The following is a 15,427-nucleotide window of genomic DNA, read 5'->3' on the forward strand; positions in this document are numbered from 1 at the left end:
TCCAGCTAAATTTGCTCTACTTAATGCTGGGTCTCTGTCAAACAAAACCTTTATCCTGAATGATTTGATCACTTCCCATGATCTGGATTTTTTAAATTCTGACCTGTCTGAAGACTGGGGACTGATGCCATTTAGTCAAACTCCACTGCAGTTAATTGAACACCCCGAGGCAGGGCCGGCTCTAGCCCTTTTGGTGCCCTAGACGAAATTCAGATTTGGAAACCGCAACACACATCACAATTGGCTTTAAGGCAAAAATTAAGATTTTTCATAAATAACTATTTATTATAACATAAATAAACAATTGGTCGCTGACATTGTTGGTTTAAAAGTGTTTAGTCAGTTTCACTATAACAAGAGTTACAGGGCTGAAAAGTGTATTTATTTATTTATTTGTACATTTGTTACCTAAATGCAGAAAATGAGGATGGGCATCTGGCATTTTTCTATTCTTTTTCTATATCTTTTTATTTCATTTTTTTTTTTAGAGGATGACCAGCGCCCCCCAGAAGGTGGTACCCTAGGCAACCACCTATAAAGGCCTATGCCTTAAACCAGCCGTGCCCCGAGGTGCACGGACCGTGGTGGAGGCCTTGCTGTTGTTTACAGCAACCATTTCACTGTAAACAAATCACCATTGACAATTTTCTGCTGTACCCCCCACCCCTCCCCCCATATCCATGTTGATGACCGATCAAACCATTATGCCACTAAACATGCAGCACATCTCTGGTTCAACTCATAACCAAGGCCACGCCCTTGACCTTTACTCTGGGCCTGAATATAAACTCCCTCTCATTGATAGACCTCGTCTCTGACCATAAATGTATTCTATTTGACTCCTGTATCCAGGCATAACCAGTCTGTTCATGACCATTTATGGCATACTATACTATGACTTTTTATGGTATACAACAGTATGACTTTTTTATGACCTTTGATGGTATACTATACTATGACCTTTTTATGACTTTTTCATGACATACTACACTTTGACTTTTTTTATATATTCATTTAACTCAAAATGCAGTTAGAAAAAACAGTGTGTTGATTCTCTGTGGTCTAAAGAAAAGATGAATTAATTGGGTTTAAATTTGATTAAAGTTTATTTTCATGGCTCAGTATTAAATATCACATTAAATAATGGCTAATTGGAATATGAGCAGAACCTGCCCAGCCCAAGCTCTCTAAGAAGACGAGGAAAAACTCCTCCAAAATCCTGAGGCCAGATGGAAAATGGGAAGAAACCTCGGGAAAGGCAATTCATAGAGAGATCCCCTCTCCTCGAACGGCTGGGGGAGTTACAGGATCTGCAAAAAAAAGGGCAAACAATGAATATTATCCATCCATTATCTGTTACCGCTTATCCTATCACAGGGTCGCGGGGGGGCTGGAGCCGATCCCAGCTGACATTAGGCAAAGGCGGGGTACAAGCCTATCACAGGCCGGTGACCTCGCCAGCCTATCACAGGCCGGTGACCTCGCCAGCCTATCACAGGCCGGTGACCTCGCCGGCCTATCACAGGCTGGTGACCTCGCCAGCCTATCACAGGCCAGCCGTCCAGGTTCCTCAAGTTCTTCCTGTCAAAGAGAGAGCAGCATTAGTACGTGGATGACTTGAGTATTGTATGGCGGGGACGTGTGTGGTCATTGTTGGTTACTCTGAGCCATGGGTGACGCTTGAGCTGCTCCAGGGTCAGGCGCTGTTTGGGGTCTTCAATCAAACACATTTGCAAGAAATCCTTGCAATCTGGAGAGAAAGAAGGAGAAGAAAGATGAAGGTGACGGCTACAGAGATCCATCAGAATGTGAACTCAAGTTCTTCCTGGTCGCCAGGCCATCACGGGCTGGTGACCGGGTCGCCAGGCCATCACGGACTGGTAACCGGGTCGCCAGGTCATCACGGGCTGGTGACCGGGTCGCCAGGCCATCACGGGCTGGTGACCAGGTCGCCAGGTCATCGTCATCACAGGCCAGTGACCTCACCGGCCTATCACAGGCTGGTGACCTCACCAGCCTATCACAGGCTGGCCGTCCCCATTCCTCAAGTTCTTCCTGGTCGCCAGGCCATCACGGGCTGGTGACCGGGTCGCCAGGTCATCGTCATCACAGGCCAGTGACCTCACCAGCCTATCACAGGCTGGTGACCTCGCCAGCCTATCACAGGCCAGCCGTCCAGGTTCCTCAAGTTCTTCCTGTCAAAGAGAGAGCAGCATTAGTACTTGGATGACTTGAGTATTGTATGGCGGGGACGTGTGTGGTCATTGTTGGTTACTCTGAGCCATGGGTGACGCTTGAGCTGCTCCAGGGTCAGGCGCTGTTTGGGGTCTTCAATCAAACACATTTGCAAGAAATCCTTGCAATCTGGAGAGAAAGAAGGAGAAGAAAGATGAAGGTGACGGCTACAGAGATCCATCAGAATGTGAACTCAAGTTCTTCCTGGTCGCCAGGCCATCACGGGCTGGTGACCGGGTCGCCAGGCCATCACGGGCTGGTGACCGGGTCGCCAGGTCATCACGGGCTGGTGACCGGGTCGCCAGGCCATCACGGGCTGGTGACCAGGTCGCCAGGTCATCGTCATCACAGGCCAGTGACCTCACCAGCCTATCACAGGCTGGTGACCTCACCAGCCTATCACAGGCTGACCGTCCCCATTCCTCAAGTTCTTCCTGGTCGCCATGCCATCACGGGCTTGTGACCGGGTCGCCAGGTCATCACGGGCTGGTGACCGGGTCGCCAGGTCATCACGGGCTGGTGACCAGGTCGCCAGGCCATCACGGGCTGGTGATCGGGTCGCCAGGCCATCACGGGCTGGTGACCGGGTCGCCAGGCCATCACGGGCTGGTGACCGGGTCGCCAGGTCATCGTCATCACAGGCCAGTGACCTCACCAGCCTATCACAGGCTGGTGACCTTGCCAGCCTATCACAGGCTGGCCGTCCCCATTCCTCAAGTTCTTCCTGTCACAGAGAGAGCAACATTAGTACTTGGATGACTTGAGTATTGTATGGCGGGGACGTGTGTGGTCATTGTTGGTTAATCTGAGCCATGGGTGATTCTTGAGCTGCTCCAGGGTCATGCGCTCTTTGGGGTCTTCAGCCAAACACATTTGCAAGAAATCCTTGCAATCTGGAGAGAAAGAAGGAGAAAAAGATGAAGGTGACGGCTACAGAGATCCATCAGAATGTGAACTAAAATGAACAGATTAGTGTCTGTTGACATGTTTGTGTATGTTTTTATTACCTTCGGACAGCATCTTGTTGAATGTCAGACCGTTTTCGAGGTACGTGAGGGTCTCAAAAGATATGTTCCTGTTGAGCGGGGGGGCTGGAGCCAATCCCAGCTGACATTGGGCAAAGGCAGGGTACACACGTTGCTGACCTGTCCAGGGTCGCCAGGCCATCACAGACTGGTGACCGGGTCACCAGGCCATCACAGGCTGGTGACCGGGTCGCCAGGCCATCACAGGCTGGTGACCGGGTCGCCAGGCCATCACAGGCTGGTGACCCAGTCAACAGGCCATCACAGACTGGTGACCGGGTCACCAGGCCATCACAGGCTGGTGACCGGGTCGCCAGGCCATCACAGGCTGGTGACCGGGTCGCCAGGCCATCACAGGCTGGTGACCGGGTCGCCAGGCCATCACAGGCTGGTGACCCAGTCAACAGGCCATCACAGGCTGGTGACCGGGTCGCCAAGTCATCGTCATCACAGGCCAGTGACTTCACCAGCCTATCACAGGCTGGCCATCCCGGTTCCTCAAGTTCTTCCTGTCAAAGAGAGAGCAGCATTAGAACTTGGATGACTTGAGTATTGTATGGCGGGGATGTGTGTGGTCATTGTTGGTTAATCCGAGCCATGGGTGATGCTTGAGCTGCTCCAGGGTCTGGCGCTGTTTGGGGTCTTCAGCCAAACACATTTGCAAGAAAGCCTTGCAATCTGGAGAGAAAAAAGGAGAAGAAAGATGAAGGTGATGGCTACAGAGATCCATCAGAATGTGAACTAAAATTAAGAGATTAGGGTCTGTTGACATGTTTGTGTGTGTTTTTGTTACCTTCGGACAGCATCTTGTTGAATGTCAGACCGTTTTTGAGGTACTTGAGGGTCTCAAAAGATGTGTTCTTGTGGAGCGCTTCAAACAGGACCACTCCCATCTGCCACACTGTGGTGGGGCCGGCCCTGTAGCGTTGACAGTTGTACATCTCCGGGGGGACGTGATTAGGGGTACCTGGAATATACAGACATAATGATAAGACAGTGAGGAGGAGGAGGAGCTTTCTTTAAACGTAAAAGTCACAGATGGGTAAGTTAGTGAAGAACAGGAGTAGAAGCTAGACATCTTACCATAGAAGTGTTGGTAACTGGCTCCTCTCTTCACGAAGCAGCTCAGTCCAAAGTCAATGATGCGAACTCGCGGGAAGTCCGAGCCGGTCTCGATCAAGATATTTTCCACCTTGATGTCCCGGTGAAAGATGTGCTTATCCTGAAGCTCAATTAATGCATCAACCAGCTGTTTCAGGATGATCTGAGAAACAAAAAGAGAGAGATTGGTATCACTGGTGTTGCACTCACATGGTTTTCCTCATACCTCACCGACAGACAACAATTTGTACAACTGGGCAACCACAGGTCAAGGTGTTCTACTACTGTTCATCATCTACCTCCTTCCCCATGGCACTATCCTCTGTCATCACAATGTCCTTTTTCACTGCTATGCCGACGACACACAGGCCTACATTTCAACAAAACCCACCACTGCCCTGCCACCCACCTCCGTCACCACCTGCCTACACCACATCAGGAGCTGGATGAGCAGGAACTATTTAAAACTCAATGGCAATAAAACAGAGGCCCTGCTCATCGGCTCCAAAAACAACATCTCCAAAGCACAACTGCTCCAAACCTCATCATTGATGGCATCTCTGTTCCGTTCTCCACCCATGTCAAGAGCCTTGGGGTCACCCTAGACAGCACCCTCTCCTTTGCACCCCACATAAAATACGTCACCCGGACCGCTTTCTTCCACCTACGCAACATATCCAGACTCCGCCCATCCCTGTCTTACCCCAGAACAGAAATCTTGGTCCACGCATTTGTCACATCCCGGATTGACTACCTCAACGCTGTCCTCTCTGGCCTTCCCATCAAACTGCTCAACAGACTTCAAATCATTCAGAACTCTGCCGCCCAGATCATCACCCGCACCAGATCCTCCGACCACATCACCCCCATTCTCATCCAACTACACTGGCTACCTGTTAAATACCGGATTGACTTCAAAAACCTTCTGCTCACGTACAAAGCCCTCCACAACCTGGCCCCCACCTACCTCACTGACCTCCTTCAGGAGTACACCCCTCCCGTTCCCTCCGCTCACCATCAGCTGGTCTTCTGACCACCCCCACCTCACGCCTCATCACCATGGGAGCTATGGCGTTCAGCTGCTCTGCTCCCAGGCTCTGGAACTCACTCCCCCCTCACATCCGGCAGTCTGACACTGTTACAACATTCAAATCCCTCCTCAAAACCCACCTGTTCAAACTGGCCTACTCTCTGTAATGTCCATCAGTTCATCATACGTGTCTGCATAACTGTGTCTCTGTCATGTCCAGTTGTTTTTATCTGTCTATGTTTGATTTGATCTTTGTAAGGTGTCCTTAACAAAAATAAAATCTATTATTATTATTATTAATAATTAATATTAATTAATATTAATATTAATAATCCTCAGAGAGGAGGGTGCTTTGACATTTCTTCATGTCTGTTACTCAGCGGGCTACCTCCGTGTCTGAGAAGTGATGCCAACATGGAAGTGTAATTACTTTGGTGAGTACAATGTACAATGAAGAATATAAACGATGGTCAAAATAAGTTCTAAATTGCAAAAAAAATAGTCCTCCAGTTCCTGTACAAAGTTTAAAACACACACAAGGATCCTCCAGCAGCATACCTTGGCCTCTTTCTCTTGTAAGCCTCCCTTTGAAAACATGTACATGGCCAAGTCCACGCAGGGGTCTGGTCTCTCCAGCACCAGGATCAGCTCCTGTTCCAGATCATACCAGTCCAGTAGGGACACAGGTGCCGAGGAAGCCGCTGAGCCACTTGTTTTGGCCGCGAGTTTCAACATGACGGCGACCTCCATGGAGAGCGTTTTCCCATTCTTCTCCTGAAACATTACAACAAAGTGGAGGATGAGGGAGAGAAGCTCCACAGAGAAGCAGGATTCATCCATAATACGTTCAATAAGAGAGTGCCGGGTTGAATACAGCAGATCTTAACTCACCACGTGTTTGATGCACTGCTTGTCGCTTGGGACCCGTTTGATGGCAACCTACGGGATACAAACTTTGTTAGCACTTCCTGTCCATACTCTGTGTGTGTGTGTGTGTGTGTGCAAAAATGTGTGTAATACTTACAGGCAAATGATCTGCTTTGCGATAGCCAGCAAACACAGATGCACACCCTCCTACGCCGAGCTTTTTTTGCTGTTGATATTTGGCCTCAAACGCAGCTAAAAAGACAAACAACATTTAGTTTTAATACAGTTGTGAGGAACACTGATTACATGTTACTTAAGCTCTGGGGTGGATTAATGCACAGACTGGCCTAGGCTGCAGCTGTATTTACAAGAGCCCCAGATTGGCCAGATTATTTTGAATTATTTAAATGTACTTCAGAGAAAAAAAAAAACCCTACCCCCATTGGCCCACAAGAAACATTAAATAAATGAAGTGGGACATATCTACCCAATCAGCTGACCTTATGAGCCTGGTCCGATGATGTGACCAGGTTCATAAACTCAATTTGATTTTCAAATAATACGTCACTACTGGACAGAATAGTGGCAAAATGTCAAAAAGAAAAAATTATCACTGAGCACAAAAACGAACAGAAAGAACACCGTGACAAAATCCTTAAATTGATTAGATATTTCAAGGTTTAGATTGTATACGCCAGTGTTCCCCGACTGTGTACGTGTGGGCCGTGTAATATTCCTAGCATGCTTTTATACATGACACTAAATTACTTTTTTCTGGTAACATTAAAGCATGATGAGTAAGGTTGAGGGGGGGGGGGGCATACAAAGAGTAGCCCAGGGGCCTCTGACCATCCGCCACTCTTTAAGCTCAAATATGAATTTTACACTTAACATAAAGCCAAACCCGACATGTATCACTATCTACTGACCTTTTTGCACATGTGCGGGCAAAACGTTTGCAGTGCAGAGTTCGCTCTCGTCCTTCATCTCTGTTAAGTCCAGGTCAGGCCTCCTCTTCCTCCCCTTGCTCACATCCTCCGCAGATGAGATGAGGTTTTCTACAGATGAGAAAAAAACAGTCAATCTGTCTATCCATCCATCCATCCATGTCATTTTCTTATTCTTAATCTTAGTACTTATATTTCTTTACATATAGCAAGCACCAAAATTAAATACCGTTACCTCTGTTGCACAGAGCTGAATGCAAAAATCTCAGAGACCGATATTTAAAAACCAGAGGGTTAAAGTCCCAAACTATCTACATAAATAGATACCACTAGAGGGAAGTGAGGATTTGTTTTTCTTTGTAATTGAGGTGAACTGAAGTCTATTTAGATCAATATACCAAAAACCCAGTTGATGGGTATTTCTGTGAAAGATCTAAGTACAACTTCCACCTCTGTCTGAACCTGGTGTTCAGTAAATGATGATGGTATACACTCCCAACAGCAGTTTCACATGATCAGCTTACCTCTGTGAACGTCCACTGAAGAGGACGGTCCTGCTCTGTCTTGTCTGGTTTTACTCCTCAATCGTCTCACAGGGACATCTTCTTGAGAGGTGTCTGGGTGTTCACCTTCAGAGACCCTAGTCCTGTGCTGTCCGAGGGAGTAAGGAATGGCCCTCCTTTGAAGCCTCCTAGTCGTCCTAATCCTATACATTGCAGGCGCTGAACTTAGTTCTGACGTGCTGCTGCGTGCTACAAATTAGAAAAACACAGTGGAACAAATTGAAATTGTAATTTTTTAATATGAAAATATGATCACGGAGCACAAAAAACAAACAAAAAGAACGCCATGACCAGGATCTACTAAAGAAAATCCTTAAATTGACTAGATATTTCAAGGTTTAGATTGTATACGCCAGTGTTCCCCCGACTGTGTACGTGTGGGCCGTGTAATATTCCTAGCACGCTTTTATACATGACACTAAATTACCTTTTTCTGGTAACATAAAAGCATGATGAGTAAGGTTGGGGGGGCACATACAAAGAGTAGCCCAGGGGCCTTTGACCACCTTAATCCGCCACTGCTTAAACCCTAATATGAATTTTGCACTTAACATAAAGCCAAACCCGACATGTATCACTATCTACTGACCTTTTTGCACATGTGTGGGCAAAATGTTTGCAGTGCAGAGTTCGCTCTCGTCCTTCATCTCTGTTAAGTCCAGGTCAGGCCTCCTCTTCCTCCCCTTGCTCACATCCTCCGCAGATGAGATGAGGTTTTCTACAGATGAGAAAAAAACAGTCAATCTGTCTATCCATCCATCCATCCATGTCATTTTCTTATTCTTAATCTTAGTACTTATATTTCTTTACATATAGCAAGCACCAAAATGAAATACCGTTACCTCTGTTGCACTGGGGTGAATGCAAAAATCTCAGAGACCGATATTTAAAAACCAGAGGGTTAAAGTCCCAAACTATCTACATAAATAGATACCACTAGAGGGAAGTGAGGATTTGTTTTTCTTTGTAATTGAGGTGAACTGAAGTCTATTTAGATCAATATACCAAAAACCCAGTTGATGGGTATTTCTGTGAAAGATCTAAGTACAACTTCCACCTCTGTCTGAACCTGGTGTTCAGTAAATGATGATGGTAAACACTCCCAACAGCAGTTTCACATGATCAGCTTACCTCTGTGAACGTCCACTGAAGAGGACGGTCCTGCTCCGTCTTCTCTGGCTTTCCTCTCCAATAGTCTCACACGGAGATCCTCTTGAGAGCTGTCTGGGTGTTCACCTTCAGAGACCCTAGTCCTGTGCTGTCCGAGGGAGTAAGGACTGGCCCTCCTTTGAAGCCTCGTAGTCGTCCTAGTCCTATACATTGCAGGCGCTGAACTTAGTTCTGACGTGCTGCTGCGTGCTACAAATTAGAAAAACACAGTGGAACAAATTGAAATTGTAATTTTTTAATATGAAAATATGATCACGGAGCACAAAAACAAACAAAAAGAACGCCATGACCAGGATCTACTAAAGAAAATCCTTAAATTGACTAGATATTTCAAGGTTTAGATTGTATACGCCAGTGTTCCCCCGACTGTGTACGTGTGGGCCGTGTAATATTCCTAGCACACTTTTATACATTAAAGCATTAAGCATTAAAGCATTAACATTAAAGCATGATGAGTAAGGTTGGGGGGCCCATGCAAAGAGTAGCCCAGGGGCCTTTGACCACCTTAATCCGCCACTGCTTAAACTCTAATATGAATTTTACACTTAACATAAAGCCAAACCCGACATGTATCACTATCTACTGACCTTTTTGCACATGTGCGGGCAACTTTTGTGCAGTGCAGAGTTTGGTCTTGTCCTTCATCTCTGTTAGGTCCAGGTCAGGCCTCCTCTTCTTCCCCTTGCTCACATCCTCCGCAGATGAGATGAGGTTTTCTACAGATGAGAAAAAAACAGAGGAACATCAGCTTGTTGATGTCACAGGCACTAACGTGGACAATAAGTCCTCCAAACTAAATGACAACATCTATCTATCTATCTATCTGTCTATCTGTCTATCTATCTGTCCATCCATCCATCTCATTTTCTTATTCTTAATTGTGGTAGCCTACTTATATTTCTTTACCTATATATATGTTTATATTGTAGAATTATGTACATAATTTACATGTTACATACTCCTTTGTATTTATTTTCTCACATTTCTTATGTTTATACCAGAGCAACTGTAAAGCCTCAATGTCCCCCCTAGCCTAACTTAGCCTAACTTAGCCTAAGCCTAACTTAGCCTAATTTAGCATAAAGACTCGTGAGTCTGGGGGAAACAGTTAGCCTGGCTCTGTCCAAAGTAAAATAAAAATATGCCATCCAATTAAAACTAATATTTCTCACTGTCCTCTGGTGGTATCTATCCATGCAGATATATCTGTCTCCATCGTAATACAATGGAAGTGAATGCAATTTAGTTTGTGGTGCTCACAGCATTGAAGCAATTAACAGCAACATCTATTTCCATAAACAGGGTCCTTGTTACTCTGGACAATCCACAAGCCTCACTGTGACCATTTCTACTGGAACAACCTTCTACCAAAGAAATAGAAACTATAGTGTGTTCAGTGGATCATCTATTCCATCCAGGACACTATTTTTGGAAAGAGATGTTGCTTTTAAATTTTCAAATATCATTTGTCGATGCTGTGAGCAAATTAAACACCGTTTTACCTCTGTTGCACTGGGGTGAATGCAAAAATCTCAGAGACAGACATTTAAAAACCCGGAGGGTTAAAGTCCCAAACTATCTGCATAAATAGATACCACTAGAGGGAAGTGAGGATTTGTTTTTCTTTATAATTGAGGTGAACTGAAGTCTATTTAGATCAATATACCAAAAACCCAGTTGATGGGTATTTCTGTGAAAGATCTGAGTACAACTTCCACTGCTGTCTGAACCTGGTGTTCAGTAAATGATGATGGTAAACACTCCCAACAGCAGTTTCACAGGATCAGCTTACCTCTGTGAACGTCCACTGAAGAGGACGGTCCTGCTCTGTCTTGTCTGGTTTTACTCCTCAATCGTCTCACAGGGACATCTTCTTGAGAGGTGTCTGGGTGTTCACCTTCAGAGACCCTAGTCGTCCTAGTCCTATCCATTGCAGGCGCTGAATTTAGTTCTGACGTGCTGCTATGGGGCTCTACAAATTAGAAAAACACTGTGGAACAAATTGAAATTGCAATTTTTTAAAATGTATTTCAAGATATTAACTCTGAATTAGGGCTTACTCTTACATAAGTCATATTAACATGAGTGACTGGATTTTTATTTACCTCAACTTGTTCCAAGGGCTGGAGAAGAGAGAGAGTTAGTGTCCTCTGCAGAGTCTGTCAATGAATGTCTAAGACGTTTCAAACACCAAAACTTTCAGAGCAACGAGATGCGTCTGAATGTGACTGGTTGAGACTAAGAGTGTCAGAATGTGTCTATGTGTGTATTCTGAGGTTCAGAATGTTTTGGTGGTATGATGTCATCATGATGTAATAAGGGCATCACAGCCAAGTTCTTTCCGGAATATGCAAATGAGTGTGTTTAGAATAAATTGTGTATGTGTATATATTTGAATGTATATATTGAATATATATTGAATTCATTAAAGGTCCCATATTGTAAAAAATAAGATTTTCATGTCTTTTATATTATAAAGCAGGTTTAAGTCCTTTATAAATACTGTGAAAGTATCGAAGCGCTCTATATACAGAGAAATACACACATCCAGTATTCAGAAATTGTGTGTTTGAAACAAGCCGTTAGGATTTCTGTCCATTTGTGATGTCACAAATATAAAATATATAGATCATCACACGGTTTTAAACGTAAACATTTTAAATGTGTCCCAGTTTATTCCTGGTGGCAGTGTATGTTAATGACATCAGTTTACAGGAAGTAAACATGGACCCAAACTGTTGCCAGGCAACGCAATTCTGTTGCAATTCCGTTGAAATGCACTAAAACGGAGCATTTCAGACAGAGGGTAAATACAGGTATATTCAAGCAGACAGAATGAGGAAAATAACGTGTTTTTATAACATTACAGCATGTAAACATGTTCTAGTAGAAACACAAAATACAAGTATGAACCTGAAAATGAGCATGATATAGGACCTTTAAGAGCGAGTTTACTGTTGTTGTACCAGGTATCAAGACTGGAAAGCTTTTCTCAAACAGGTTGCATTGGTATGGTTTCTCTCTATGGTGTGAGAGAACTGCTGTGGATTCAGTTGAGACAGCAGACTGAAGCTCTTCTTGCAGTAGCTACAGTTGTAGGGTTTCTCCCCCTTGTGGATGCTGGTGTGTCCTCAGCTGCAGTTCTCGGCTAAAACTCTTCCCACAATGGTCACATTGGTACGGCTACTTCACTGTGTGTTATTGCTTTACTGAGGTGGTAGTAGGACTGCTGCTTAAGAAGAGAAAGAGACAAACAGGAAGAGAGGAGAAATCCTTCACACTCTGATGACCAGAGGAACAGTTTTTCTTAAACAAAATCAATAAATGTGAGACAGAATGAAACATGTAGGAAAGCAGTAAAGCCATCAAACAAAGGCCCAATGCCCTTAAATAACTGAAGTCACTGGGAACACAGGCAGTAAGATGACTGTAGCAGCTTTGTACATTGATTTGATGATTTAACTACCAGTTTAAGATAAGATAAGATAAGGTAAGATGAGATAAGATAAGATATTCCTTTATTAGTCCCACAGTGGGGAAATCTGCAGTGTACAGCAGCAGAGAGGATAGTGCAGAAACAAGAAGCATCAGTAAAAACAAAAATCAAGATACATCACAGTAAATAAAATTAAAAAAAGCAAAACAAAAGTGAAACAAAATATGAGCAATTTAAATAGAAGGAAATATAAAAATAGGAACAATATAAACAAGGGGCAATAATAAAAATAGGAACAATATATACAGACAATAAATAGACTATTAACACAATTGTACAAGTGGAAATATGATATTGCATAGGGATTGGAATGAAATTTAAGAAAGTATTGCACAGTATGAATTGTGTTACACCTGAGTAGTAGTGATATTGAACAATCATTGTAAAGTATAGTGCAGTTGTTGTCAGTTTTTGGTGTGTGTGTGTGTGTGTGTGTGTGTGTGTGTGTGTGTGTGTGTGTGTGGTCTACTGGGAGCAGTGCTGGTTGTGGAGTCTGACAGCTGCAGGAAGGAAGGACCTGCGATAGCGCTCCTTCACACACTTCGGGTTTAAGCCCAACATCAATAGTATAGTGTACTTCTTGAAGGGTTGGATTTAAGTTCCCTATCTGACAAATCAACATATGGCAAGTGCTGAATCATACTGACTCTCAGTCTGATTCTGAGGGAGGGAAAGTCTCTCTAATATACAATATATATTATGATAATAGCTGTGATTATGACTAGCCAGGTTCTTAGGAATTTCTATGAAATACTATGATACTTACTGAAATATATTTACTGCAGTATATTTACCTAATCAAAATGTCACATTCAGGAACAATAAGACAATAAGACAATAAGACAAACCTTTATTTATAACTTTATTTATTATATGTCAACACAATGTGTGTAATTCTGCTGTTTCTATGTGCACTGTGGATTAATATAATATTTCAAATCACCGTTTTATTCTATAATATTATATATGTGGTAAATTACATTTTATATAGCCTATATTTCCATATTGCACAGCTCTACAGGTGTGTGGGCCTGTTCATGGCAGAGCCCTTTGTGTCCATGGTAAAATACATAGAAAGTGTTCAAATCTCCCATTTTCCGTGATAGAAGTTGGTCGTGTCTCTGTCGTTAGTCTCTGGGAGTCTTTGGTTCTCGTCAGGATGTAAAACGTCCTCAGTTGAAGAGATAATATCTGAGAAACCGTTGAGACAAGACTTGAGAGCAAACTTTTCTGGACCGTTTGAGGGCTTGTTTATGTTCAAATGATGCAGCTGAGATAACCATAGCAACCATGGGATCCTTGGCGGCCAATTTGTACACATCTGTTCTCACAGTCACATCTGGGATCTAAAGTTTTATCCAATCAGCCTGAGATCAAGTCCAAATCTAAATATGAATCTACAGATCTCACTGCATCCTTAGGAACACTTGTTTGTTATATAAATGTGTTTTTGGAGCAATAATTATGTAGAACATAAACTTTAATCTTTTTTTTATTTTAATGTGTGTCTTAATTAATTTGCCTAATTTGTCCTTTTTCTAATTAAACCTGCCAGAACTATCCTCTGTATGGATTGCATGTGACGTGCAAACTGCTGGTTTAAAGTACTGAGTATCAATTTGCTATCCTAAACAATATTCTACCCTAAACTATATTCTGGAGAAGTTGTCGCTAACTTGCAAGTACACATTTTAAGTTGGTGCTGGTTTCAAATAACATCTTATTCCTTTCTCTGACTCTCTTTCCCAACACTCAAAATAAGAAATATAGTTGTTTTCTTTTAGAAATCTCTAATCTCTCCTCCCTTCTCCTGAGTGCAAATCAAGTGGTTTCCATGGTAACCTGCATAACAGTTCAATATTTCCTCACAGGTGCTTGCTGAGTTTACGCGCCTGCCTCTCCCTGGCTTCGAATGCCGCTTTGGTGTCCATCAGCTCATCCAGCTGATGGCGGATTCGGGCCATGTCGAGCTGGGTGGACTCGCACTGCTCCCTCAGGGCGGCCGACTCCACCCTCAGCTGAATGGTGGCCATGGAGAGCTGCTCGCTGCGCTCTCGGCACTGCATCTGCATCCTCTTGGCGTCGTTCAGGAGGGACTCCACGCTCACTGCCACGGACTCACACTGACTTTCGGCCATGTTCTAGATAGAGACGGAAGGATGGGTGGAGGTCAGAGGTCAAAACAGGAGCAGTCAGATGCTTGAAAACGGATGTTTGTCCAGTTGAAATACTCTTCAATTTTGAGCTGTAAGGACTTGTTCTCTATAGTTTTTGTCCTGTCTGATCTGGCAGTAAACTTCAGCTATCCTGCCAAAAAAAAATCTGATGAAGTGAATAAATAGCTGGCAGTCAGAAGTCCAGCACAGATCAACAGGTTTTAAACAGAACATCTGATCTGTAGAGAGTGAAGTAGCTTAAAGAGGCTTATCACGGCTTAGCTCAGTCTACAGTGGCCACCGCTCTCGTCTGTGCTTCTCTTTCATCCCTATCCTACCATCGGTCTCTGTCATTTTTTCACTCTACTATTATTTTCTCTCTCTCAGACATGTATCAGGAGCCCAATATAACAGCCAGATAGGATGTGAAAAAGTCTTACCATGCACTCCAAAGTCAGATTTATCACAAGCTTCGTGGGTTTCTTGTGATCCTCGAGTGTGAGACAGTCGTCCTTTTCAGACTTCCTGTGAGTATACATATATAAATATGAAACAGACAATAAATCTAGGTCTGCATTCTACTTTAATGGTGGAAGTGGCAAATTAACTTACAGAACCAGGGAAGTTCTTCCTTCAAAGTGCCGCTGTGTCTTCTCCTATATTCTTTTATTATCTCTCTCTGTTCTCTGTCTCCATGTGTCTCCCGTCTCTCCTCTCTCCCTCTTCAGTGAACGTTATCTTCAACCTCAGGGCTCAAGATAGGTCAGGTAATCCACACAGATTAGACAGTCAAGGTAAGAAAGTAGGAGTCATGTTGTAATAGCAGGAGTAAGCCGT

At 43.8% G+C, this 15,427-nt stretch overlaps 1 protein-coding gene across 1 annotated transcript; it reads right to left on the reverse strand.

Moving 5' to 3' along the window:
* Positions 1 to 1,087: 1,087 nt before the first annotated feature.
* Positions 1,088 to 10,869, reverse strand: LOC141761273 (uncharacterized). Its single transcript, XM_074624603.1, has 12 exons — positions 10,731 to 10,869; positions 9,526 to 9,654; positions 8,900 to 9,127; positions 8,358 to 8,486; positions 7,730 to 7,957; positions 7,188 to 7,316; positions 6,416 to 6,510; positions 6,283 to 6,330; positions 5,950 to 6,165; positions 4,344 to 4,524; positions 4,054 to 4,227; positions 1,088 to 3,128 (listed from the first exon to the last, which is right to left on the reverse strand). Exons 1-12 carry the CDS (start codon positions 10,867 to 10,869, stop codon positions 2,980 to 2,982), a joined length of 1,845 nt encoding a protein of 614 aa, XP_074480704.1. The 3' UTR covers positions 1,088 to 2,979.
* Positions 10,870 to 15,427: the final 4,558 nt, after the last annotated feature.

Source organism: Sebastes fasciatus, chromosome 22 (assembly GCF_043250625.1).
Source record: "Sebastes fasciatus isolate fSebFas1 chromosome 22, fSebFas1.pri, whole genome shotgun sequence".
NCBI lineage: Eukaryota > Metazoa > Chordata > Actinopteri > Perciformes > Sebastidae > Sebastes > Sebastes fasciatus.

Bases quoted from the DNA above. Each gene is read 5' to 3' on its own strand.
- LOC141761273 (XM_074624603.1), bottom strand. From the start codon at position 10,869: ATGGATAGGACTAGGACGACTAGGGTCTCTGAAGGTGAACACCCAGAC. The intron at 9,128-9,525 runs GTCAGTAGATAG...TCTAATTTGTAG, and splicing joins GCCCGCACATGTGCAAAAAG to CACGCAGCAGCACGTCAGAA. The intron at 6,511-7,187 runs GTCAGTAGATAG...TTGTCTTTTTAG, and splicing joins GCCCGCACATGTGCAAAAAG to CTGCGTTTGAGGCCAAATAT.